This window comes from Geotrypetes seraphini, chromosome 13, assembly GCF_902459505.1.
Source record: "Geotrypetes seraphini chromosome 13, aGeoSer1.1, whole genome shotgun sequence".
NCBI lineage: Eukaryota > Metazoa > Chordata > Amphibia > Gymnophiona > Dermophiidae > Geotrypetes > Geotrypetes seraphini.
In genome coordinates, this window is record NC_047096.1 from 20,886,200 (window position 1) to 20,913,786 (window position 27,587).

Consider the following 27,587-nt stretch of genomic DNA (forward strand, 5'->3'; position numbering starts at 1 on the left):
CGGACCAGCCAATCGCTGCCTGACTAGCCCAGAATTGATGTCAGGAAGAAGGCTTTTGGGCCGGCGCCTGGCCCTTCCCTTCCAGCAGTTGCAGCGGTGGCGGGCGGTTAAGTTGGGAGAGATTGTAGACTCCGCAATCCACTGTCTTGTTGTCCCCACAAACAGCTTCGGGGCGCTGTCTCTGAAAACGGGACATTTTGGCATCCTGAAGCTGTGCGTGGGGACAATGGGACATGGGATCTAAAAACAGGATGGTCCCGTTGAAAATGGGACATATGGTCACATTAGGTATCTGTAAGGTTGGTCCCCCCCAAAATGTAAGGTTGGAGTTTTCGGTTAGCCTAACCGAAAATGCTGATTGCTAGCAATGCTAGGGCTGACAGTATCATAGATCTGAAACAGAGAAAATAGGGCCTAGGTATTGACAGACAGCAACAGGATACACGAAAGAGCAATATCGAATATGGAGTGAGATAGAAAACTTTGGGTGCCAGTGCTGCCGGCTCTAGTTCAGCCCATTGTGCAATAGAGACCTCTCTTCTCTTCAGGAAATCTTTCAGGGCCCGCCAGCAGAGCATGTGTGTGCGCGGAAACATGCGGGCACAGTACAAGCATGGCTGGTCCTCGTAAATCATGTCCAAGCAACAGACGCACAATTCATGAGGATCCGGCGTGTTCATCCTTTTTCTGCAGAATGGGTATTCCTTAAAAGGTTCTTTCCTTGAAGATTCTGGCATTCTCGAGGTGAGTAGATGATTGGATGGAGACTAGCTTGTGAAGACCTGACCATTTGGAACAGACAGAAACTATAGACTGGGAAAGGAGGGGGAGGGAAAGAAGGAAGTAAGGGGACCTGGACATGCCCAGAGGGGTCCCCAGCAATCTCAGTAATCCCAGCAAGCTCAGAGAAAAAAAAACAAAAAAATGGTTTAATTGGTTTTCTTCTCTTATATAAGTTGGAATAGAATTCCAGAGTGAGGGAGCTGTTACTGAAAAAATAGAGGATTGAGTTGTATCATAGTTTATGTGGCGAAGAAAAGGTATTGTAAGTAGATGTTGGGATTGCGATCTGAGTGATCTGGATGGTGTGTAGAGGATCTATACTCGGTTTATAAAGTCAGGGGAGTTTGTTTTTAAGGTCTTAAATGTGTGGAGTAGTATTTTGTATGTAATTTTGTATGAAATGGAGAGCCAGTGTGCTTTAATCGGTAGTGGAGTTACATGGTTGTATTTTTTTGCCTTCATTATAAGTTTTATTGCGGTATTTTGTATAATTTGAAGCCTTTTCAGTTCTTTTTTGTGTAATTCCTTTGAGATAACTAATGAGTAATCCAGCTTTGAGATAACTAATGAGTGTATTAAAGTGTTGATTGATGGTGGTTCCAAGATTGTTGAAAGTGAACGAATCATACGTAGTCTATAAAAAAAATTGTTGAACTGTAGCACTAATTTGCTGATGGCATGTGGAAAACAATTTTCAGCTCAAATTTACCCAAATTGCTCTAATAGATGCTGGCACTGTCATCTTGAACCTGGGACATTAGATCATCTATTATACTATTGTCCCTTGATACTTCAATTTTGGAGATCCATTTGGGATCAGGTGAACAAAGTACTGGAAAATCCAGTGGCACTAACTTATGACACTGTGTTATTTGGCACTTTAATGAGAGCTAAAAGTCAAATATCATCTCACAATAACAAACTTCTCTTTATTATGACAGGGGTTGCCATACAGCTTCTTTTAAGGAATTTGAAAAACTGGGATCGATTTAAACTATACCTTTTGGTGGGAGTCTCTGTGCCACGTCTTTAAAATGGAACGTATTATGGCTCTACAACAGGGACATTATAAGGATATTTGGAAGCCATTGGCCAAATTTTGCAAAGAGTGATTGTTGATTTTGCCCCTTGATCATGCACGTCCAGGGTGGGTGGGTTGGAAAATATTTTTAATTTGAGTGTGATTTTTGAATATGAAGATGGGGGGATATATATATTTGTCATGGATTATAATTTTGATTGAATGTAGGTGCTATTATAGTGTAATATGATTGTATAATATTGATGCACTTATTTTTGGCTTCACAATGAATAAAGGTATTTTAAAAAAAAAAATTTCAGCTCAAATTTACCCAAATTGCTCCCCACATTGTATTCTTTCAGAGATTCCAAAGAAAAGCCAACATCATTTTAAAGCAATTAATCAAATTAATAAACCATAAATGTGAGCCATTGTGAGGTAGGTGGGGAGGGGAAGTGTGAGACTCTTTAAGTATGGGAAAAGAGCTAGACAGTGGGAGACACTGGGAGAAAGGTGGGATGAGAGATGATAGGAAATGTGAAGCACTGTAAAGTGAGGGGAGGACTTAGAAATAGGAGATACTGTGGAGCTGAGGAGAAGCGTGTTTTTACCATGAGGTGAATATGCATGATAGAGGCTGACCAAAACCAAGTTTTTTGGCTTTGACTGAAATGGAATCTGTGACCAAACACTACTTATTTTTGGCTGAAACTGAAACTGGCCAGGCTCTGCCCCCAAACCACACCTACTCCATCCCCACCTGGCCAGACAGAGCCTCCCCCCACCATCGCTAGTGATACCCTCAAACAGAACCTCTCTTCCCTCCTGCGACCAGACAGAGCTCCCCTCCAAGACCCACCCATCAGCCCTCCCCGGGCCTACCTTAAACCCTGGTGATTTAAAGGCCTAACTGGGACAGGATTGATTTCTAGTCACGCCTTCCCTTGCCATCTCTGCCATCAAAATGGCTGCCAAAACCTTCAGCGGCAGTCTCGTGAGATAGCAGTTGATGATCACAGAAACCATATTGAGATTCACTCCTACCTGTGCAGGCTCCAATGTCAAAGTGGTGCCATATCCTTCAATGGCATTCTCAGCAGCCATTTTGACATTGGAGACAGTAGGGGCAGGAGCAACTGGAGACTGCTTCTGCCCTGGTTAGGCCACTAGACCACATGGCCATGATGATCTGGTAAAGAGTATTTTATACTCTTACTTGTTTATAGTGAATAATTTTTACAGTTTTACTACACTGGTCTGCTCTGTCTTTTACAGTTATGGGAGTATTTGCAGAATAACACTTAAGTCAATAAAAGCACACATACCCACTTAAGTGCTTTGATTCTAAACATTAATGCATACAATGGGTGCATCAATGTAGGTGTCTAGATCAAGTCTTCTTAACTCAGATCTTGGGGCACTCCAAATCCCATTGGGTTTTCTGGATAGCCACAATGACAATAACATGCATTTCCTCCTTGGTGTGCAAATCTATCTGATACATATTCATTGTGGGTATCCAGAAAACCCAATGGGATTTGGTGTGCCCTGAAGGCTTAGTCTAGATGATAGAATTGTGCTTTACAGACACAGAGTTGATATGTAGGACTGGGAAAGGCAGCCAGGTGTTCTTGTTGGTCTTGCAAAGTGTTGGCATTATTCTGGGGCTGGACTCATGCTCTTTGCTGAAGCCTGTCACAGCGGACGAATCGCCTTGCTGGAATTTCACTTGTACTTTCTTGACGTGCGGGGAACGAGTGAAAAGACATTTTTACATTACTTACTCTTTGCCAGGCCTTTTCCCCACAGGTACTTTCCATTGCATGTCACATTAATTGACTTCAAAGCGCAAATGGCATAGAAGGAGTTAGATGGGAGCCTTTAAAGTGAAGGCAGAGAGAAATCTGGGTCACAGATAGCACAGTGAGAGTATGAACCTGGGGCAGGAAGGGACAAAGAAACACAGGCAGAAATTTTACAAATAGCTAGGGAACACGGAGTTATGTGCCGCAGTGCTTTGCTGAACCAGTCGCAAATCAGAAAGAACTTAGCAAAGTTCCTGAACCTTATGGATGATTACACAGAGTGTGTGTGTGTGTGTTTGTGTGTGTGTGTGTGTGTGTGTGTGCACATGTACGTGCAGTGAACAATTTTACAGCAATGCTGGACTGATTTAGTCTGCAGCACTTCTGAAAAGATCACCTTTAAAGGTGACAGGGTATTTCTTCTGCTGTCCCTGTATAATCTTTGGATTATTTTCTAAGGCTGTCAATTGGTGCCTAACTGTCAGGAGAAGTTTCTAGTGATGTTGACACTTGTCTACCAGGAACAAGACTGATACCAACTCATTTCCTAAAGGCTACAAAACATCGTAGACATGATAGTGACTTTTAGTCATTTCAAGTTTGAGCCAGATATGAACTGTACCACGGAGGTGGCAGGCTCTGTATCCCTGTACCAATCCCCCCGAGTCATCCAGTCTTAGAGATGACAGGCTCTGTATCTCTGCATCCATCACCTGAACCATCACCTCCTAGAGGTCATGCCTTCACACTTGTCTCTGAACCTCTTCTGTGCAGCTGGGATTCTGTGTGCGATGCCGGCTTCAGCGTTTAGCAGCTAACGGTGCAAAGGGACTAAGTGCAAGAGACAAGTGTTCCTAGAATGAATTGATCAGCTAAATGATCCGGCACCACGGCGAGACGTACAGAATCTCAGTGACAAATAGCAAAGCACTAATGCCAGTTGTATTCCTGCCCAGTCCTCAAGGGCTGTTAAAAATGGTCAGGTTTTCAGGCTATCGCTAATGAATGTGCATGGAAGTCAAGTCTTAGCAATTATAGGGCTCTGTGCTGGCCAAATTGGTGGCCTGCCCCCTCCGTTCGGGACTAAAGATTCAAATGATATGCCAGATATTGATTTATTTAAACATAATTTTCAAATCGCTGACTACTCTTGTAATCTTAGTCAGAAGGAGCATAATTACCAAGAAGGAGATGGAGATGGAAAAGAAGCTTTAACTTTTGTTCAACCACCAGTTGCAAAGCTGACTCGGTTAAGGGTGGGGCCTATTTAAGGCTGGCCCAGTATGCATGGGATAAATTTGCATAAAATGAAGACAGCCATTCATATAAATCTATCGCAACACGGTTCATCAAAACTCACTGGACGGTTGCCATCAAACTTTCTCGCTTACTGTATGACCCCAATGACATCAGCGACACCACTAGAGACTCCAAAAAACTTTTGCTGCCTCCAAGCCTAATGTGTTTTACTTCTTATAGCTATAATTCCTTTTTTTTTTTTTTTTCTTAAATAATTTCTTTAAATATTTTTTATAGACTAAAAGACAGAAACTTAGCTTAAGGCTCGATTGTTTGTTGTCTGTTCCATTAGCCGGGACTACTGTATGTCCATCATGTTTCGCAACTTGCTTTATCAAGGATCTCCCCCCCCCCCCTCCAGTGCCATTTATACCCCTAATCTCTCTGGATAAAGGACCCAAGAGTTAGGGTGGAGGTCATTGTTATCTGGCTAGTGGTGTTTTCAGTCCACTACATGACTAGCTACCCAGATAACTCAGGCACAGGCGTAGCGAGGGTGGGAGGCACCCAGGAAGGGGGTTATCCCCCCCTTGCTCTCTTCTGCACGCATGTCTCTTCCCTTCCCCCGTACCTGTTTATCTTCCCCGGCACGAGCAGAATCTCCAACTTGCTGCCGGGCCGGCGTCGGCTCTCCTTCTGAAGAAGATGACTCTGCGGTACCTGACCCTTCATCTAAAACCGAATCCACATCTTTCACATCTTTTTTAAAAGATGTGTGATTCCATGTCCATTCCCTTGGAGGCTGAGTCTAAAAAGTCTAAAGCCTTTTTAGATGCACTTGACTTTGACCAGCCTCCCAAGGAATTCTTGAAACTCCCTCTACATGACATCTTGAGGGAGACTTTCTACAAAAATCTAGAGACTCCCTTAACAATTCCTGGAGCTCCACGTAAGCTAGATTCTTTGTACAAGGTGATTCCTATCCCTGGATTTGATAAGCCTCAGCTACCCCACGAGTCATTATTGGTGGAATCTACCCTCAAAAAATCTTCAGGAGCTAGTGTGTATGCTTCTGTACCTCCTGGCAGAGAGGGCAAAGCCATGGATAAATTTGGTAAGCGACTCTACCAAAATGCAATGTTGGCCAACAGATCTGGCAACTATGCTTTTCATTTTATTTGAAACATCTCCTTACCACCATGGCTGCATTTGAAAAGTACCTTCCTCAACGAAAACAACAGGCTTTTCATCAATGCTCCTCTTCTCTGTTCCAACTTCGAAAATTCATGGTTCGATCCATCTATGATACCTTCGAACTCACCTCCAGAGCAACAACTATGTCTGTGGCCATGCGTCGCCTTGCCTGGCTTCGGGTATCCGAGCTTGATGTTAATCATCAAGATCGGTTAGCCAGTGCACCATGCCTGGGGGATGAGCTCTTTGGGGAATCCATGGACTCGACCACTCAAAAGCTCTCGGCTCATGAAACACGCTGGGATACTCTGCTCAAAAATAAAAAGAAGCCTCCTACCACACGGCCTTTCAGACAGCAGTCAGCTTATCAGCGCCGCTATGCTGCTCGACCATTGCAGACAACTTCCCAGCCACCCAGACGTCAACGTCAACAACAACGTCAAGCTCCTCGATCACAGCAACAGCAGCAGCCTGTGAAGCCACCTCCACAGCCAAAGTCACAGCCCTTTTGACTTAATTCTCCAAAGCATAACCAGTGTTCATATCTCCACCCACCTACCTCAGCCTATAGGTGGTCGTCTCTCTCTATTCCTCAGCCGGTGGGAAGTTATCACTTCGGACCAATGGGTCCTCAACATCATCCGCCACGGCTACTCTCTCAACTTTCAAACTCTTCCGGCCCTAAGCCCACCAAAAGAGTCTGCTTTGAACACTCCTCAGTCTGCACTCCTTATTCAGGAAGTTCAATCCCTCCTTCTTCTGAACGCCATAGAGGAGGTTCCTCTAGATCAGCAGGGGCAGGGATTTTACTCCCGTTACTTTCTAGTCCCCAAAAAAACAGGAGATCTCAGACCAATTCTAGATCTTCGCGATCTCAACAAATGTTTGGTCAAGGAAAGCAGATTGTCTGCGCAAGGGCTGGGATCGCTGTAGAGCAATCCGGGCAGGCAGATGGGGGCGTTCCTCCCATCACCCCCATCTGCATATTTCATGAATTCATCGGACCTGCCCACATCGGGCAGGTTCGTGAATCTAGGCCTTTGTCCTATTGTGGATCATTTCAGAATTACCCCTATAAGACCTCATATATTGAAACTGACACCACCTCCATGTCTCCACCCTTCCCCTTCCATGTCACTAACAGCACCTTTCAATCCTGTTCTAAGCAAGCTTAATTCAACATGCCTGGCCTCTACCAGTGGCGTGGAGGAATAGCCGAACGATTAGAGCAGTGCACAGGTTTCTCTTACTGCTGCAGGCAATACCAGGCAAGTCACTTCACCCTCTATTGCCTTGGAAACAAACTTAGGCCCTCATTTACGAATACATTAATCTAAGTTAAGTGCATGGGGAGCAACTGAAGAGATGAGATCCAAAACTTCTCATCTTCTAGGTAAATGCATGTTTTCATTTTCAAGGATTCTATCCAACACAGGAAAACTGTTTTCATTGACTATCATATACATTTTGGTGGAATTCGGTATGCCATATTTTTAAGATGGAAAGAGCAATTGCAATACAGAAAGGGAACTATAATAATTTTATAAAGATCTGGGGGCCATTGGAACGATAGTGTAAGGAGTAAACATCATTTTCCTTGGATGAATATATGTACATTGGGGGGTGAGAGGGAGTTTTTCTGGAAATTTCATTATATTATGTGTTTATATTATATTTATGATATAATTAATTATAATATTTGAAAGAAGGTGGGTGGGATGGGATATAATTTTTATGTTTGTAGAATTATATGAGAATTACAAGTGTTATTGTTGTTGTTAATGATATATTCCTGTACGCTTGCTGTAAGTTTTCAAAATGAATAAAGAATATTAAAAAAAAAAAAAAAGACTATCACATACGTTATGAATGAATGCCTTCTACATTTATTGGCCATTTATAAAGGCAGTATGAGGTGAACTCATTTTTGAAAGAAATAGTCTTTAACGGGTTTTGGAACGCGCCTCTTCCATTGTGCAAGTGGGGTCTCCATTTAGGCGCCTCGATGCCACACAGTGAGACCCTGATTCTATAAACGGCATCTACCTCGGTGGCGCCCAGCCAATTTCTGTGCAGAATTAAAATTTTTTTAATAGGTGTGATAATTGAAAATGCAATTTAAAAAAAACAATTAAATTTTTAAGTTCTGCTTGGAATTCAGCACGACGCCTGCCAGCGCCTACAGAAAAAGTAGGCGTGGTTAGGGGGGAGTTTGGGCATGGAAAGCATTGGGCACCAGTAGGCATCTACATTTAGATGTCGGTATTTTAGGCCAGGAAAACTCCGCCCTAGTATACCAACACCGGTGCTTACCGGTAACTAAGTTCAGGTGCCGATAGATGTGGTTCTACAAATAGCACTTAACTTTGATGTGTGGTAGGCTAGGTGCCATTTCCCTAGGTTCCTACTGATTTAGGTACTGAATCGGGCCCTGAGAGCCTATTCTCTAATGGCATCTTGGGGCCCAAATTCAATATAGAATACTAGTGCAACCCAATATTGGCCACCATACATTTCTGCACTCAGTCACACCAGCCAAAGACCTGGTATGACTGTGGTCTCACGAATGTGGCAGGGATGAGCGTGATAGACAATATTCAGCAAGTTATGCATGTAAGTAAGAGCCCCACTCATGTCCTTCCCCTGCTCGCTCCATGCATATGCCCTTATCCCCCTTCCAACATTTATGGATTCTATAAAAGGATTTTATAAATGGTGCCCAAATTTATGTAAGACACAAAAGAGAGTGGGGAAGGGACACAGCACATCAGCCACAAGGACAATCAATTTATTAAAAGCATATAAATGGGTGAACCATATACAAAAATAATAATAATAATAATGGAAGCCTATCAAAGTCTTTTATCTTTTCTGTACTGGACACTAAATAGGGGCCATAAATGCTCAGTCTATACATTTATGCACAAAAAAATGAATGGCTACAGTATACACTTCCCACTCCGCATTCGCGGTGATGGGGAAACGGCAAGGCAGCGAATGGAGAAAAACCGCAAATAACTTTACGTATGTTATTTGCGGTTTTTCTGTGGAAAAAAAAAAAAAAAGACAAAACTGCGAATAACCTGACCTGTTCCAGTGAAGAAAGTGCAGCTGGGAGGATCGATTTTTCTCTGTACAACGCCGGGAACAGCGATTTCCTGTGATGTAAATTTGGGGGCGGGGCCTTCAATCAAAAACCCACAGATTTGGAGGGGGAAGTGTAATCTGCTAGGGTGGAGGGTACAGCTATGCTTTTGTTGGGCAGACTGAATGGTGCTGACCAGTTATATTGCTTAGCCAGCTAAATCCAAATCTTCAGCATGAGATAACCAGTTATCTTTGCTGAATATTCACAGTTAGTGGCTAAAATTTAACTGGCTAGGAGATACACCAGACTTATCTGGTCTGTTAATAACATTAGCTGAGCTGAGCACCTGCAGGTGGGATTTGTATAAATGGGTTGGGGTGGGGGGAGGGTTAAGGAGAAGTGACGTGAGCAGTGAAGGCTATGTAGGACAGTGTGTATGGAAGAGATAGCAGGTGTCAGGTCAAAAGCGCGCCTGGACAAAGGCGCGCGCAGACAACTGAGCGCAGCGTGGAGGCGCGCGCCGAAGAAAATGACTGTTTTAAAGCTCCAACGGGGGTGTGTGTGTGGGGGAACCCCCCCCACTTTACTTTATACAGATCGCGCCGCATTGTGGGGGGTTGTAACCCCCCCATTTTACTGAAAACTTCACTTTTTCCCTAAAAAAACAGGGAAACAGTTAAGTTTCCAATATAATGAGGGAGTTTACAACCCCCCACAACGCTGCCGCGATCTGTATTAAGTAAACTGGAGGGGGGTTCCCCAACAAAAACCCCCGTCGGAGCCCCTAAAAACACTCTCTTTTTCTTCGGCATGTACTTCCGTCTTGCGCTCAGTTGTCGGCGCGTGCCTTTGTCTTCGGCGGTTTTGTCTATGAACCAAGATAGCAAGAGTGGAAGTATAGATGTATTCTGGATTGGTGGAGCTAAATAAACAAATGTTGGGAGGAGCTGTGTTTGGGATTGGTGGAAACTTTCGGTGGGTTTGAGGGATTAGTCTCCTGAGGAAGAGATAGAGTTAGGTGGCACCTGATGTGTAATTTTCCCACCCACTCTCCTCCTTTTTGTTTTGTGTTGTGGTGCATTTGGTTGTTCTTGGGGTGATGTTTGGGCTTTGGGGTGGAGGGTTACCAGGGATTTGGGGTAGGGTGGAGAATCCACAGCTGCGGAGTGATGGCAAAAAATGGGGGGCACTGGTCTCAGATGTAGCTGGGAAATGGGAAGTTCATAAATAATTAAATATAGCACTCATAGGTGACACCGCTATGAGGGGGGAGGGGGCCTGGCCTGAAGTTACTGTGGGTCATGCTTGTATGTTTTAAAAGTGCGAAATTAAAGGGAGCTAGTTTCATCACGGAATAGCTCTCTGGGACTTTGAAACCGCTTTGGGGTATTTAATGTTTTGTTTGGATTGAATTGTGAGTTAAAGATGAGTTAATAGAGATGCAGCCAAATATTTGTTCCAAAAATTAATTAATTATTTTTATTTTTTTTAATTCTTTATTCATTTTCCAAAATTACATTAAATGTTAAATATATTCACTCACATTAACAATAAATACATCACTTACAAACAATCATTGATACATTTCATAAATTCTTATCCCTTCCCCTTTTCCATCCCTCCCACCCATATATTCCATATAAAACATATAATAATAAAATTCCCCCCTCCCTACACCTTAAGTTGATAAATATAAGGGAAACAATTTCAAATTAATTTTTACAATACTTTGTTAATGGTTTCCACACATCCTGAAACTTCTTAAAATATCCCCGTTGTAATGCAATAAACCTTTCCATTTTATAGATATGGCATAAAGAATTCCACCAGAAGTTGCAATTTAATCTCCTCCAATCCTTCCAATTATATGTAATTTGCTGAATGGCAACACCAGTCATTATGAGTAGTAATTTATTATTATTCGCAGAAATCTGACTTTTTGCTCCCATTTCCATACCAAATATCACAGTATCATAGGATAATGCCACTGGGTTATCTAATAAATTATTAATTTGGTCCCAAATTGATTTCCAAAAATTCATAATACATGGGCAATGAAACAATAAATGATCTAAAGTTCCTACTTCCAGATGACAATGCCAATATCTATTAGACAAAGAACTATCTAATTTTTGTAACCTAACAGGTTTATACCCGCCTAAATACTTAGGTGGTTAATTAACAAGCCAGTTAGCACTGATAATTGGGTGCTAATGCATTAATTGAAATTTCCACTTGCATGTTTAGGTGTTGGGATCTGTGCATAACTTTTTCGCGTGATTCCTAAAGGGGAGCACGGCCATGGGAAAGTCGTGGGCGGATCAGGGGTGTTCCTGGAATTTCTGCACCATGCTAAAGAATAAGGGAATTCTGCATCTCATTTAGGTGCAAGAATTTGCCCCAGGTTTTACTTGGTGTAAATCCTTGCGCCAGATATGGAAATGGAAAGGGATATTGGGTGCGAATCCTGGCACCAAATGCTATTCTACCGACAGTGCCCCCAACAGTGCATAGCGTGAAATGTTATCGGTGCTGATTTTTTTGGCACCATATAACGAATTTCGGCCTCACAGAAATAGTATAGTATAACATGATAGAAAAACTTCCAAAGATAAAAGTACGGTAAATCTAACATCTAGAACCAGATGGCTTGGGGTAACTGAGTACAGATGGCATAGCTGTAGAGGGCAGGAAGGCTTTGTGGAGCTGCTGTGGTGTAACTGGCAGGATATGGTTAGCATTGATGCAACTGGAACTCGGCTTAAATACCTGTGTCTAAGAATGACACAGACCAAACTTATAGAGGCCTACCAACGCCTAAGTCTAAAACAGGTGCCTACATACAAAACAGGCCCATGATCTGCACCCTAATGACACCTACTCTGTGGTAGGCGCCTACTTCAAAATGGTAGGCGCCTAATATCCAATTAAGTGCGATTGACGTCAATCACGAGGTGCTGTTTGTCAGTTATCGGTGCCAATTAAGGTGCCTACATCAACTAGGTGTAGGGTTGCTAGATTTTCCATTTGGAAAATCTGGACCCCTAGACCCACCCTCGGGCCCAGTTCCATTCACCCCCTGCCCCGTTACACGGATGCCTCCTGCCCGACAGTGCTTTCTTCCAAGCTTTTCAAAACCCGGACAAAGTGCCGGGTTTTGAAAAGTCGTCCGGAGCCCCGGACACATCCTCCAAAGACTGATTTTCATTGCTGCCCAGCGCCTCAAAAGAAGGACATGCCCGGGGATATCCGGATGTCTGGAAACCCTAGCTAGGTGTGCCAACTTTAGGTCCGTTTACAGAATTTCCCTGTTGAGGCATAAGGGAAGTTTTTGGTGCAGCTGGTATTTGGTAGTTGATGCAGATGTCATGGCTCCATCTGGCATTTAATGGGTTACAGTTGTTGAGTAGATGTTCTGTCCTCTTTAAGATCTTTTCAGCTACCCTTTGCGTTGTTCTTAAAATAAATCTTTTTTTTTTTTCCTTGGATTCTGCAGATTGCAGCAAATCTGAAACTGAATGAAAAAAAGGAAGTGAAGAAAGAGCTGGTGAGTCCTGTTCTCCTCGCAGCAGACATGGGGGGTTGGGAGAAAATACGAGTCTGATGTTCCCAGTATTGTGGAGATAGGGGTTAGAGGGAAGAGCTCGTGTTCCCATCACAGAATAGTGAGACGGGTTTATTCTGGTGTTCACTGCCGTTGAAATGAAAAGGTGAAAGTAGGGAGGTACTCTGATCAGCATGGGAGAGTGGAAGGAGGGCTGAATGTGGTGTTCCTCTTGCAACAGAAAGGAGACTACTGGGGGAAGAGTCGAGTGTAGTGATCTGATCACATCAGGGCGAGGGCTATGTCTGATGGTCTGTTCACTCTCCGGGGAAGGGGGAAGGGCTGAGTATGGTGTTCCTATTTATTTATGGGGATTTAGATGTACACCTTATTCAGTAGTAGCTCAACGTGAGTTACATTCCAGTACACTAGGTATTTCCCTGTCCCCAAAGAGTTCACAATTTAAGTTTGTTCATGAGGCCTTTGCGGGGACAGGAAGCTGAAGCAGAGAGGGAAAACTTCCAGGGCCACTGAAAGCTGCATCTTCTACTAACGGATGCTGCCAGCGGCCCAAAGTCTGCAGGCAAGCAGGACTGAAACAACAAAAGAAAAAGGTAGGGAATGTTCATAAAACGCAATATTTTTTCTCTCAAAATTGAGGCAAGTGAGTATAGCTTATAATAATAATAATAACAGTTTATATACCGCAATACCGTTAAGTTCTATGTGGTTTACAATAGATTAAGCGAGGTACAAATTGATTGAATTTAAGAGGGGGGAAGAGGAGAGTTAATAGGACCGGAAATGCGTTGTTGAGGAGAAAGAGATTAATAGGACAGAGGAATCACTATGGAGGAGAAAGAAGATGAGTGGGTCAGTTGTCTAGATACTTTAGGAACAGTTGAGCTTATGGAAGAGAAAGCAAGGCTAACTGTTAGGTGAACAAAACACGATGTCCATTTTCTTCAGGATTTTTCTGGCAAGGGTTTGGGAGTAATTGTGACTGTAGAATTTAATTATGAAATCCCTAGGGGTAAGATGGGCTAGGGACTGGGACAATTTATTGGGAGTGGGTGCAACGCTGGAGGTTTTCCTAGGCTCCCTTAACATCTTTGCTCCAGCCCTGACAAAATTTAGAAGCGTGCCTTCTCGTCTCTCTTTTTAGCAAGCAAGTTTGTTGACAGCCAACGCTTGCATCTCTCTTCCCTTCCTCATCGTCCAATAGCACCGGCATGCCTACGATTGACACACCGCTCCTCATATTCTCCCATGCCATCCATGGGCGCAGTTATAGGGCGGCATTGTTGCTTTACCTGAAGATGATGATGATGGTGACGACTGCGCTTGCTTTTCCCAGCACATGCACACATTTAAGCCTCTCTTCACGGTGTGTTCTGTGCATGTGCCAATCGCTATCACCAACAGCTCATCACATGTAAATGTAGCGAGTAGCGACCCTTCTCAAAACTCTGTGACCCTCCATGTGCAGGCGCATTTTTTTGTGCAAATGACTTCTCTTTATTAAATAGTTACAATAATGGCCGCAACAGCAACCCGTTAGATTTTTCTGGCGCTATTAGAGAATTTTCCTCTGAGAGACTGGGACATGATTCTAGGAAACTCGGGGTCCACTGGACTGCATCAAAACTTGTGAATCTGATCTAAGTTGCTAGTGAATCTGATCTAACTTGCTAGTCTACCAGGAAAGCGGACTATAAATGATTAAAAAAAAAATAAAATTGTGAGGCTTTCAATAAACACCTTTTTTTAAAAACTCTTTTTTGAATTACTAAAAATATTATTGCTAAAAATATTTTATATGGGGGCCTTGGGTGTCACATTCCCTAGGTTGGCACAGGCCCACCCACTTTGGGCTCAAGCCAACCAACGGCGGCACACTGCTATGGTGCCTGGTGAGGATCCCCAAGCCTCACCAGCTAAAGATCTCCCCATGGGCACCCAAAAACTTCCATTCCCAGCTCAGCAGTCAACAGCTGCTGCCTGAGCTGCCATTGCCTGTACACTGCACATGCTCAGTTTTCACGCATGCACTGAGTGCCAGCAGCAGCAGCTCAAGAAACAGCTGTTGACTGACGCGCTCTTTACAGGACTTTTTGAGTGCCTTTGGGGAGATCTTCATCTGGCGGAGCTTGGGGATCCCTGCCACCTCAGGTACTTAGTTTCTTTTAAAAGTGTAGGGTGGGGGGGGCAGGGTAGGGGTAGATAGGACTTTTAGTGCCCACCCATTTTCTCCTTAGGCCCAGCCAAAATCTGCTGTCAGGTCAGTGAGAGACGCCTGGAGCAGTGGCACACCTTTCTCCACCCCCCTCCTGCCATGCGTGCACGCCCCTTCCCTTCCCCAGTACCTCTTTAACGTTCCCGGTGCGAGCAGCAACCCCCAACCTGCTGCTCACGCCAGCTTGAGCTCTTCCTCTGATGTCACTTCCTAGGTGTGGGTCTACAAACTGAAGTTGAAGGAAGAGCCAGAACCGTTAAAGAGGTATGTGGAGTGGGAAGGGGGCGGAGAAGAAGACGGTTGCTGGTGCCCCCACCAAGATGGCGCCTGGGGCAGACATTCCCCCTGTGTCTGGTTACACTCCTGAGTGTGATGCAGGCAGTGAGAGGCCATGCAGTCATTCACAACATGTTTTCAGCTTTACACCACCTCCATTCAATGCTTTCTTCCTCTCCTTCCAACAGGTGCATGAGATTCTTACAGCTCTGGGACTCTTGGAATGCGCATACGTTCGCACCATGTTGTTGTCTGGTGGACAGCGCAAGCGTCTGGCTATTGCACAGGAGCTGGTTAATAACCCACCTGTCATGTTCTTTGATGAGCCAACTAGGTAAGAACAGGATCGAACACAGCGCCTGTGTTCTCTGTACAACTGCTGTGTCATGGCCCGAGGGAATAGTAGCAGACATACCAACTTCTCTCTACAGCAAGGGTTCATAATCAGTGGGTCCCACACCCCCCAAAGTCTATGTGAAGAGGTCAAATGGGTGTGGAGAAGGGTCTTTATTGGAACTTTCTAGACAGAGTGAAAGCAGTTATTAGGACAGTTATTGGTAATATAAGTGTAGACTACTGTAATTCTGGTGACATGAAAGCACTGTTAGTGGCTAAAAGTGACATGTAGCTGTAGATAGTCATTAGTGGACATGTGGTTTAGGAATGAAGTAGAAGGGTTTTACTGACCACTTAAAGAGGTTTGGGAACCCCAAAAAAAAGGTAAGAACCCCTACTTTACAGCCACACGCCTTGTCAATGGCATGAAGGGACAGCAATACCCACCAGCATCTCTCCTCAGCTGTTCACTGTGCAATGGAAAGAGATATGTGGTCAGTATACTTTCAGAATATAGCTGTAACTTATTATACAGGCTGCTAATGGTAGCAGGACCCATAATCTTGGGCCTTGTTTTAAGAGGAGATCGTTTCATAGGTTTGGCTTTTGTTCACTTATTCATGTCCTTTGCTGTCCCTCCTTCTCCCTTGCAGTGGTCTAGATAGCGCCTCCTGCTTTCAGGTGCTCTCTCTTTTGAAGTCTCTGGCTCAGGGCGGCCGAACCATCATTTGCGTCGTACATCAGCCCAGTGCTAAACTCTTTGAAATGTTTGATAAGGTGAGCAGTGACAGAAGATGGATGGTAGATGTGATCGTGGACCTGGATTGGGGAGTGAAAGATGGATGTTGATGGAAAGGGGAGATGGTTGGAGGGGTGTTGACGAGCCAAATTATCCCTTCCATTTTCACTGAGTTACATCTGTCTTCTCTCTTTCACAGCTCTATATTCTGAGTCAAGGTCAGTGTATCTTTAAAGGAGCAGTGACTCATCTCATTCCTTACCTGAAGCAGCTGGGCCTTCAGTGTCCCACTTACCACAACCCTGCTGATTTCAGTAAGTCCCCCCATAGCTCCAACTGGCCACGTGACCTCTTTTTTTTTCATTCTATTTCCTGTTTCCTGGAAGTGGATATATGCAGGAGACAAGAAAAGATGGGCTGAGACATATAAGCTGTCTGGATGGGATCTGTTCTTCTGAAAGTGCTGGCTGTAAAAGATGGAGGTGGATCCAGCTGTCATTCATAGGTTTTATTACTTGTTTACCATATATTCTGTAGCAGTATGGACACTTGGGGTGTTGTTTGAAAGTAGGATGAGGGATCCAGTCTTTAAAAAAAAAAGTGTGGGAAGTGCTTGGTGGAGAGTTAGTAGAATGAGGTCAGGGTTGCCAGTATCTTTTCAAAAGATTAACAGTGAATGCGGGGAGAGGGGCTGATTAGGATGCCAGCACCGTTTAATTTATACTAGTACCCAGAGGGCATCAGGAGGTGGGTCTTGGATACTGAACACACATTTTATTTGGATGTTTGGGAAGATAGCCAGATTTAAATTTCTGTTCTCAACCACTCGCTTACCTACCTATAGGGTTGCCAGATGTCCAGAAAAACCCAGACACAGGACTGGCTGGGTGCCCGGGGGGATTTTCAAAACCCAGCTATTTGGCCAGGGTTTGGAAGGTCCTGACTCAGGGCCGCATCTGGAGGGTCTCTGAGCACACACTGATGCAATGTGACATCATCACATCAAATCCACGTATGCTCGGAGGCCCTCCAACACAGCCCTGAGCTTGGGGAAGAAGAGATGAAGTTTGTGTGGGGATGGGGCTAGGGATGGAATGGAGTTGGACCATGTGCCTTCTTTTTTTTCCTACAGACAAAATCTGGTAACCCTACCTACCTAACTCCCTAATTGTGCTCAGACTTTTGAGCAGCTAAAGTGAACTGCCTAGTTACGTTTAGGAGGGCTCCATTTAGCTTATTCATCTGGTCAGTTTTCATAGCCTTTGACCTGGCCTTCTGAATACTGACCTCGTACTTAACCTGACACTTGACATTTGTCGTGGCAAAGAGAGTGAAGTCAAGCTTCTCATGCTCCATGTTTTCTGCAGTTATTGAGGTGGCATCTGGTGAGTATGGTGACTTGAACCCAGTCCTGTTCCGAGCCGTGCAGGATGGAATGTGTGCCAGTGCAGAGAAGAAGACTGATAGTCTGTCCTGCCAAGCAGAGACCATATCGGTAAGAGAAGTGCTGGCAAACCCTTGTGAGAGAAACTGAAGGAATGATAATTCTATGGGCCAACAAGGGAACACTCTGTTCCGGACACAGAACCTTCATAATTCATAGTTCACCTTTATTTGATGAATTGCCAATCATAGGATATCTAGATGGTTTACAGTAAAACTGTATGGATGAAATATACAAAGCATCAAGGGATAATAGGAAACCTAGATTATAATTTAGTATAAAATCAGTAAGTTAAAAGCAGTAACTAAATAAAATATAATAAGATACAGAAGGAAGGAACAGATATAGGAAAGAAAAAGAACAAAAAATTACAACAGACAATCCAGGTGTTCTTAAGATAGAGAGAACTTTGCCCCTCATATGAGAGAGTTGCCTTATGAGAGGGAAATGCCTTTATGAAATAAAATATTTCAGGGCTTGTTTGACTTATTTTTTTTGTTTGTTTCTAATTGGATATCCAAGAGAAGTTGGTTTCAGAGGTTAGGAGCAACAACCTTAAAACAAGATGAATATCCATATCAAACTTAACTGTGAAATGATTATGGCCTGTAGAATCAGTGGCAAAGCAAGGGTAGGAGGCGCCTGTGATAGTTGCGTCGTGTCGTCCCCCCCCCCCGTGCTCTCCTCTGCGCCCCCCCCAGCTCCTTCCCTGCCCCATGCCACACTCGTGGCCTCCCTTCCCCCATACCTCTTTAAATCTGGTGTTTGCTTTCCCTCTGACATCATTTCCTGGTCCGACAACCCAGAAGTGACTTCAGAGGGGAACCAGGCCAGTTTGAGAAGTTGCTCGTGCTGGCGAAAATTTTAAGAGGTATGGGGAGAAGGGGGGGTGTAAGCATGGCATGGGGGGCAGAGAGGTGTCGGCGCCCCCACAAAGACGGTGTCTAGGGCGGTCCAATCCTGCCCCCCCTTACTACACCACTGTGTAGAATTGGGCACCTTCATCCCTCCTCCTTGTACCTGAGCAGTGGCTGGGAAAGCTAGTGTTAGTGGTATGCAGGCTGGGGGAAGGGGGGAGAGATGCAAACATATTGGGACCAAGGGCAGAGGGGATGGGAGGGAAGAAAGAGGATGTTGGATGTGGGAGCAGAGGGGAAGGTTAAAAAAAATTCCAAAATCCTGTACTTTATATAAGAGGGTTGATTCATAAGTCATGGCAACTATTTTTTTTTCTCTCAAAAATGCATCAACACTGGAAATCTAATATATATGTTTGAAGTGTGTGACATGTACTTCTTAATGTTGCCACCACATAAGAGATGAGTCAGAAGTCTCTGGTAGGGGAGAAGCAAAAAAATCACATATACTGTATATTAGTTTTCCAGTATTTGCACATGTTCAAATTTTACATTTAGTTTCTTTCAGGTTTCCATTTTCCATTTTTCCCTCCCTAATGTTCTTTCCTTTTATGGTTCTCTTCGTACTTTAAAATATTGAATTGTAATTCTGTCCCTCTTTACCTTGTGTATTGATCAGTCTGTAAGTCTGTCTGTCTAACCCATTATTTTAAATTTTAAACGATATGTTTAAATATATGCTTTAAAAAAAAATAATAATGTTGTATCTTGCTTAGTAAAACTAAATAAGCGATTCATCAAACTAAAATAAAACTTGAAACTTGAAAACTTGAGAAAAAAATAGTTACTGACCCTTGTATATTTTGTGGGGGGAGAGAGGTTGGAAGGGTAAGGGAGATTCTTAGCTATGGATTGGGGAAGTCACAAAGGCCCACCCAAGTAGCAGGTTTGGCTATAACATCATATCTCTCTACTCCATTGTTCACTGGGATTTCCCTTTCATTGCTCCATAGTTATTTGAGATTGATTTCTTTGTGATCTAGCTTTATCTCACTTGTAGGTGGGTTTAGTTTGTCTTCGATGGGCCTAATCTCTCCCACCATTATTGGATAATATTGGCTAGTCTCTTATATCTGGCATCCCAAGTCCTCTAAATATTCTTCACACTTCTACCTCTAACCCTCTGTTGTAGTTCCTTCCTATTTCATCTACTGTAAACCGCACTGAGCTCTACAAACGTGGAGATGATGCGGTATACAAACCTAAGGATTAGATTAGATTAGTCTGCCCCATATGGTGGATGGAATTGTCTTCATTAGTAGAGAATTTAATATCTTTTTCATTATTTGGTGTCATTTCCTCTTGCTGGGTGAGAATTCCCTTTCTATTTGTCTTTTTATCACTCTTTCTTCAGGATATCTCTTCTATTGAGAGTCATACATTTGCTACAAGTGCCCTGACCCAGTTCTGTATCCTGTTCAAGAGAACGTTCATCTGCATCTTGAGAGATACGGTAAGTCAAGTGCATTCCTTTCCATCACAAGAGACCATACGAGTTTGGAACATCCCTCTCCTCGCTCAAGGTAAATGTTCTTCAATGCAAGGTCTGGAGTTCAATGGCGGCCCATGGAGACCTCTGGGCAGAGTAGCAGAAAAGTAAACAAAGCTTATGACACAAAGGGGGAAATGGATGGGGGGAAAAGCAATATGTTTGAAAGATCAAAATCTTGAGGCTAACCCTCTCACTGAAGGTTGAAGGTGGGCTGATGGGGATGGATCAGCAGTGACATGGCTCCACATGGGAAGATATTTGACAGCTCTCCTTTAGCTCATAAGAATTCAAAGTGGTCCCAGCTTAAAAATTAATGAAGACCACTGGTCCAAAGCATTTTCTCCGTTTTGGGATGTTGATTTACTGCAGGGGTGTCCAACCTGCGGCCCCGTGAAATATTTTGTGCGGCCCCGGTCGAGGGTGATGCAGTGTTTTCCTCTGCTGCTCCTGGGTGTTTACCATCTTGCTGGCTCCCTCCTCTGTCTTGCTGCAGCGTTTGCGCATTTCTGCAGCCCCAGAAACATTTTTTTGGCCAATGCGGCCCAGGGAAGCCAAAAGGTTGGACACCCCTGATTTACTGTAAAACACACATGAGAAACCTTGTAATTCTAGAACATTCCTCTCTTGAGGTGATGAAGACCCATCCTTCTCAACTAATTCCAGCTCAACAGAGATACTTTGAATGAGCTCTTCTCTGCTCTGTCAGGACAACAGACTTGCAAACGCTTGATGAACTGAAAAGCAAGACCATATAGAAGTTTCCCAGTAGCAGCCCAGAACCCTCTCCATTCTCTAACCTTTCTGGTATATTGCTGCAATGATAGTGCAATAGTGGAATGTGCTTCCTAGTGTATTGACTACACAACTCCAAAGAAAAACTGCCACGGATACTTTGAAAGACACAACTAACAGGCAGAACCAGTCTATGGGTTCTGAGAGTGATAACTGCAATTAGAATACACCTGTGCAAAGTTAGAAACATAGAGTATGACGGCAGAAAAGGGCCGACGTCCCAACAAGTCTGCCCACTCAAGAACCCTCCCTCCTCCGGGAATCCATCTTTTAAGCATTCCTCTGGAGCTACCCCACCTGTCTGTCCCATCGTCCCTTGAAGTCGAACGTGGTTCTGGCCTCGACTACCTGACGTGGAAGACCATTCCATCGATCAATTACCCTTTCGGTGAAGAAATACTTCCTGGTGTCCCCATGAAATCTCCCCCCCCCTGAGTTTTAGCGGATGGCCTCTTGTCGCCGTGGGACCCGTAAGACAAAATATTTCTTCCTCCACATCAATACGGCCCGTGATGTATTTGAATGTTTCTATCATGTCCCCCCTTTCCCTGCACTCTTCGAGAGAATATAAGCGCAGCCTGCTCAAACGTTCTTCATATGGGAGATTTTTTAGTCCTGAGACCATCCTAGTGGCCATTCGCTGAATCGACTCCATTCTCTTCACATCCTTTTGATAATGTGGCCTCCAAAACTGAACACAGTACTCCAGGTGAGGTCTCACCATTGATCTGTACAACGGCAGTAGCACTTCAGGCTTACGACTGATAAAGCTCCTTCTGATGCTGTCTAGCTTTTGCTGTTGCCTTCTCCACCTGATTCGCAGCTTTCATATCTTCCCGGATGATTACTCCTAAGTCCCGTTCTGCGGCAGTTCTGGTTAGGTTTTCACCATACATATATTAAGTATTAATGATGTGGGTAACCTCAGTGTGGAGGGTCAGCGAAGTAAGAATTTCTCCAGCGCTTCACACAACAAGGCAAAGGCAAACATACCCCCGTCTGCACACCATCATCGGGTATCTCACGTGTGCTTAAATCAAAATATCTGATAAACCACAGTGAAGTAACTAATAACACACAGGTGTAAATCAATCATAGAGATCACTCTGAGAAACACCCCCCCCAGCCAACTCCCCAGAAAAATAAATACAGCCGACTTTTATCTTCAAAAAGTCTTCATGAATCTTGCTATAAGAACACAGGGGCTGTGGTGATCCAATACCCCAATGCCAGGTTCAACCAAGCCCGGTTTCAGGAGCTTAGCGTCCCTTCATCAGGAACCCGTAGGCAAAAAGTGGCGATGACACAAGTTCAAGCCGGCTGGGAGGAGGGAGGTGTATTCTACTTGCAGTTATCACTCTCGGAACCCATAGACTAGTGTATTGAGCCATGAGATGGATCTGGGGAGTTTTGAGATGGGTTTAAGGCTCATTTGTTTACATGTACATTTGAGAGGGGAAGCAGAAGTACAATTTTAGTCTGTTCCATATGTTGTACAGAGTAAGTGTATTTTAAGGGGACTGATGACTCATCTGTTTTAGAGGTGGGATTGAGAGGGGAAGCAGGCTTAGAGGCTTTGTCTGTAGAGGTTACATTGAAGCTTCTGCATTTTGGTCAGAATGTAATAATAATTTTATAGATGTTTCTGATTCAAGCAAATTTTACACTTCCCCCTCCCCATTTGCAGTTTCACCACTCGTGATTTCACATAATCGCAATTTTTTTGGGGGGAGGGGGGAAAAAATCCCCCCATATTTTTGCCTTCCCCTCGGCATCTCGGTCTTACCTGGTGGTCTAGTGAGCTTTCGGGGCAGGAGCGATCTTCCTTCGCTCCTGCCCCGTGCAGATTGCCAATAGGAAATGGCTGCCGTGAGTTCCTGTAGTCTCTCGTGCGGCCACCGTCAGGCGTGGGAAGGGAAAGGAGCTGCCAGCGGGTACCCATCACCTACGGACCCGAGGAAACCGGACGAGACTTTACAATAACCTAATTTCTTTTATATACTGTATATCTATGTGGGTTTTGAGTGGGGGTTTTCATAAACAGAAAGAGACATACAGAAAGAAAGACAGGGGGCCAGGAAGATAGAAGGGGGCAAGGGAGAGAGACAGACTGAAAAAAAAGACAGTCAGGGAGCAAGAGAGACAGAAAAAAGACACATAGCCAGCAGCCAAGGAGAGAGAGGCAAAAAAAAAAACCCCAACAAAACAACATCCAGTGGCCAAGGAGAGAGAGAAAAAGAAATAATGACAGATAGACAGGGGGCCAAGGAGACAGACAGAAAGAGACAGACAGACAGCCAGCGTCCAAGGAGACAGAGAGAGAAAAAAAAGACAGACAGCGTCCAAGAGAGAGAAAAAAACAAAACAAAACCAGACAGCGGCCAAGGAGAGAGAGAGAGAGACAGATAGAAAGAAACACATACAGACAGACATCTATTCTAGCACCCATTAATGTAACGGGCTTAAAAAGTAGTGTATATAAATATAAATAAATATTGGTAAATTTACATATAAAAGAACTACATATACAGAACCATCATCACAGCAAAATACAAGACCAGAAAATGTTTATTATGTGATAGATGTCAACAGATACGGACCATTTGGCCTAATGTCTCAAATAATGTGTTAGACTTGTCTAAGAGCTCCTTTTATTAAGCTGTGTTAAGGCATTAATGTGCGGAATAGCGCACGCTAGACACTAATGCCAGCATTGAGCATGCGCTAATCTGCTGCGTGTGCTAAAAACGCTAACGCACCTTAGTAAAAAAAGCCCTAAGTTTCATCTGGATTGACCTTGCTGCCTCTTCTTGACAGCTCGATAAAGCTCTATGGCTGCTCTTTGCACACTTGATTTTGTCTTATTCTACTAAGGCTCTTTATGATTGGTCATGTAGAAGGTAGTCCTATAACAGAGCACTCTATTTTTGTAGGAATTGAGCCTATTCTAGTCTATTAAAATACTTATGCACCTAAGTCTTATAGAATACCAACATACATGGGTGTGCCTAAATTCAGGCAAATGTTGGCACCTAAATGTGACATTTATGCGCATAATTTGCATACAGTATGCTCTAAGTTAAATACGTAAATGTAAGCCTACCTGTGCCCTGCCGAAGCCCTGCCCCTGTGAATAACATCCTGACAAGCGCATACTAAGCTATTTAGGCCTGTATTCTATAAACAGTGCCCTGCTTGCACCTAACTTAAGTGGAGAACACCATTTAAATATGCCTAGGTGAGTTGGGGGAGGGTACGGGCTACCAATACTATTTTGGAACTGAACTAAGTAAACACTGCATTGGGTCACATTACAATTCTGGGTCTAAGGGGAGTACACGTAGCAATTCTAGGTCTAGAGGGAGTACACACTGTAATTCTGGGACCAGCGAGAGTGCACACGCTGCAAATTGCACTAAAGGAGCTCAAGTAGCCCAAACGGGAATACCCCCACAGGGTACACACATTACCAAGTCTCTGATAGGAGCGCACTGCAGTTATGGGGAGTCTGGGATAGGTACAAGCTGTAGCTCTGGGTCTAGGGAGAGTAAGAGACAAGCGAAAAATACTAATGGTGGTCTAGTTGATATTGAGGGATTGTCCCCACTGAGATACAACAAGCACACAACATGGAGGGCTATGTACGTCAACGCCCACAGTCTGGGAAACAAGATCCTAGATTTGGAGATAGAAATGAGGAATGCCGACCTGGATGTGGTGGCGATATCTGAGACCTGGCTCACAGACTCCCACGCGTGGGACATGGTCATACCAGGTTACAACTTGCTTCGTCGGGACAGGGAGGGCAAAATGGGAGGTGGGGTAGCATTATATACTAAAGATGACATTAAGGTCACCAGAATCACAGATGTACAGTACACTGGGGAATCCCTTTGGGTAAATTTGGCCAGAGGGAAGGACAAATGCCTATATCTTGGCGTGGTATACAGACCCCCAAAACATCAAGAAGACCTAGATTTGGAATTAATCGGAGATATAGAGAATATCACCTTGCGGGGGGACACAGTATTGGTAGGTGACTTCAACATGCCCGATGTGGATTGGGTCACGCTTTCCTCTGCTTCCGGCAGCAGCAGGAAGCTATTAAACTCTTTGAATGGAGCAGGACTCAGGCAACTGGTAATTGAGCCAACAAGGGATCAGGCAATTTTGGACCTGGTACTTACCAACGGAGAAAGTATCACAGAGGTCTCGGTGGGTGAAACTTTGGCCTCCAGTGACCACAATATGATTTGGTTCAATCTCAGGAAAGGTTTCACGAAATCTACCACATTGACCAAGGTTCTCAAGTTCAAGGACACAAATTTCCAGGACATGGGAGACTTCGTTCACCAGGCGCTACAAACCCAAGCAGATACCGACAGCGTGGAAGAAATGTGGTCAACTTTGAAAACCACCATACAGGAAGCAACAAACCGCTATGTTAAATCAGTAAGCAAACGAAGTAGGAACAACAAGCCACAGTGGTTCTCTATGGAGATCTCAGACCTCATCAAAGAGAAGAAAAAAGCATTCATCTCTTACAAACAATCAGGGACACAGGACTCCAGAGTAGATTATCTGACCAAATCAAGAGCCGTCAAAGCGGCAGTTAGAGAGGCCAAATTCCGCATGGAGGAGTCTCTAGCAAAGAATATCCAGAAGGGAGATAAATCCTTCTTCAGGTATATTAGTGACAGGAAAAAGAACTCAGGCGGGATAGTACGACTCAGAAAACCAGACGGAGACCATGTGGAGACGGACTCGGAAAAGGCCCAACTGTTAAATGAATACTTCTGTTCAGTCTTCACCCGCGAGGTGCCGGGAATCGGCCCTCAACCACATACAAGGATTAAATCAGTAGACCCGTTTAGTAATTTCAAATTTACACCCAGCAGCGTCTACTGCGAGCTATCAAAAATCAAGGTCAACAAGGCAATGGGGCCTGACAACCTACACCCTAGGGTACTCAGGGAGTTGGGAGATGTCTTGGCGGAACCACTATCCGCGCTCTTTAATCTCTCCCTTAGTACAGGTAACGTCCCGATGGACTGGAAGACGGCTAACGTCATTCCACTACACAAGAAAGGCTCCAGGGTGGATATGGCAAACTACAGACCAGTGAGTCTCACTTCAATAGTGAGCAAACTAATGGAAACCCTAATCAAACACCAAATGGATAGGATCATGGACGAGGAGAATCTGCGGGATCCCCGCCAACATGGATTTACTAAGGGGAGATCGTGCCAATCCAACCTGATCGGCTTCTTTGACTGGGTGACGAGGAAGCTGGATGTTGGTGAGTCCCTGGACATCGTCTATCTGGATTTCAGCAAAGCATTTGATAGCGTGCCACACCGCAGGTTGCTGAACAAGATGAGTTCTTTAGGTTTGGGCGACACTTTAACAAAATGGGTTGGGAACTGGCTTGGAGGTAGGCTTCAGAGGGTGATGGTGAATGGCACTCCCTCCGAGATGTCAGAGGTGATAAGTGGAGTGCCACAGGGCTCCGTCCTAGGCCCGATCTTGTTCAACATCTATATAAGAGACCTGACAGAAGGGCTTCGAGGTAAAATAACATTGTTTGCCGATGATGCCAAACTGTGCAATGTAGTGAGCAAAAGCACAACAGACAAAAAAGCAATGACAGACGATATGGTGCATGACTTACTTCTGCTGGAGCACTGGTCTAGGTCCTGGCAACTCAGTTTCAATGCCAAAAAATGCAAAGTCATGCACCTGGGAAGCCAGAATCCATGCAAGATCTACACCCTAAATGGCGAGATCCTGACAAGAACTGTAGCAGAAAGAGACTTGGGAGTGATTGTCAGGGAAGACATGAAGTCGGCAAACCAAGTGGAGCAAGCTTCATCCAAAGCAAGGCAAATCATAGGTTGCATACGCAGGAGTTTCATCAGCCGTAAACCTGAAGTCATTATGCCACTATATAGATCCATGGTGAGACCGCACCTGGAGTACTGTGTGCAATTCTGGAGGCCGCATTACCGCAAGGATGTGCTGAGACTGGAGTCGGTACAGAGAATGGCCACCAGGATGGTCTCGGGACTCAGGGAGCTCCCGTACGAGGAGCGGTTGGGGAATTTGCAGCTCTACTCACTCGAGGAGCGTCGAGAGAGGGGAGACATGATCGAGACATTCAAATATCTCACGGGCCGCATCAAGGTGGAAGAAGACATCTTCTTCTTCAAGGGTCCCGCGGCAACAAGGGGGCATTCGTGGAAAATCAGGGGCGGGAAACTGCACAGTGACACTAGGAAGTTCTTCTTCACTGAAAGGGTGGTTGATCGCTGGAATAGTCTTCCACTTCGGGTTATTGAGGCCACCAGTGTGGCGGATTTTAAGGCCAGATGGGATAGACATGTGGGATCTATCCGCAAAGATAGATAGTGAGGATCACTGGGGTGGGCAGACTTGATGGGCCTTGGCCCTTATCTGCCGTCTATTTCTATGTTTCTATGTTTCTATGTAGATGGCATGGGACAATTCATCTTGGCCGTTTCATTGCGGTTGCACTGAATCCTCTTCACATCACTGTTGTTGCCTCTCCTCTCTGGCCCAGTGACGTCGTAAGAGAAAGTGGGGGCTGTGGACTGCCCTCCAGGTGCTGTCTTGCTGGGGAAATCGGTGCCTCTCCTCCTCTCCACCTCTCCCATACCTCTT

At 44.4% G+C, this 27,587-nt stretch overlaps 1 protein-coding gene across 2 annotated transcripts in view; it reads left to right on the forward strand.

Moving 5' to 3' along the window:
• ABCG4 (ATP binding cassette subfamily G member 4) overlaps positions 1 to 27,587 on the forward strand; it is a 131,470-nt gene that overhangs the window by 87,679 nt on the left and 16,204 nt on the right. For both annotated transcript variants that reach the window (XM_033918125.1, XM_033918126.1), the window contains 6 exons: positions 12,627 to 12,677; positions 15,375 to 15,520; positions 16,176 to 16,299; positions 16,461 to 16,575; positions 17,629 to 17,756; positions 19,977 to 20,075. In XM_033918125.1, coding sequence (XP_033774016.1) covers positions 12,627 to 12,677; positions 15,375 to 15,520; positions 16,176 to 16,299; positions 16,461 to 16,575; positions 17,629 to 17,756; positions 19,977 to 20,075 — 663 coding nt within the window. The remainder of the gene's footprint in view (positions 1 to 12,626; positions 12,678 to 15,374; positions 15,521 to 16,175; positions 16,300 to 16,460; positions 16,576 to 17,628; positions 17,757 to 19,976; positions 20,076 to 27,587) is intronic.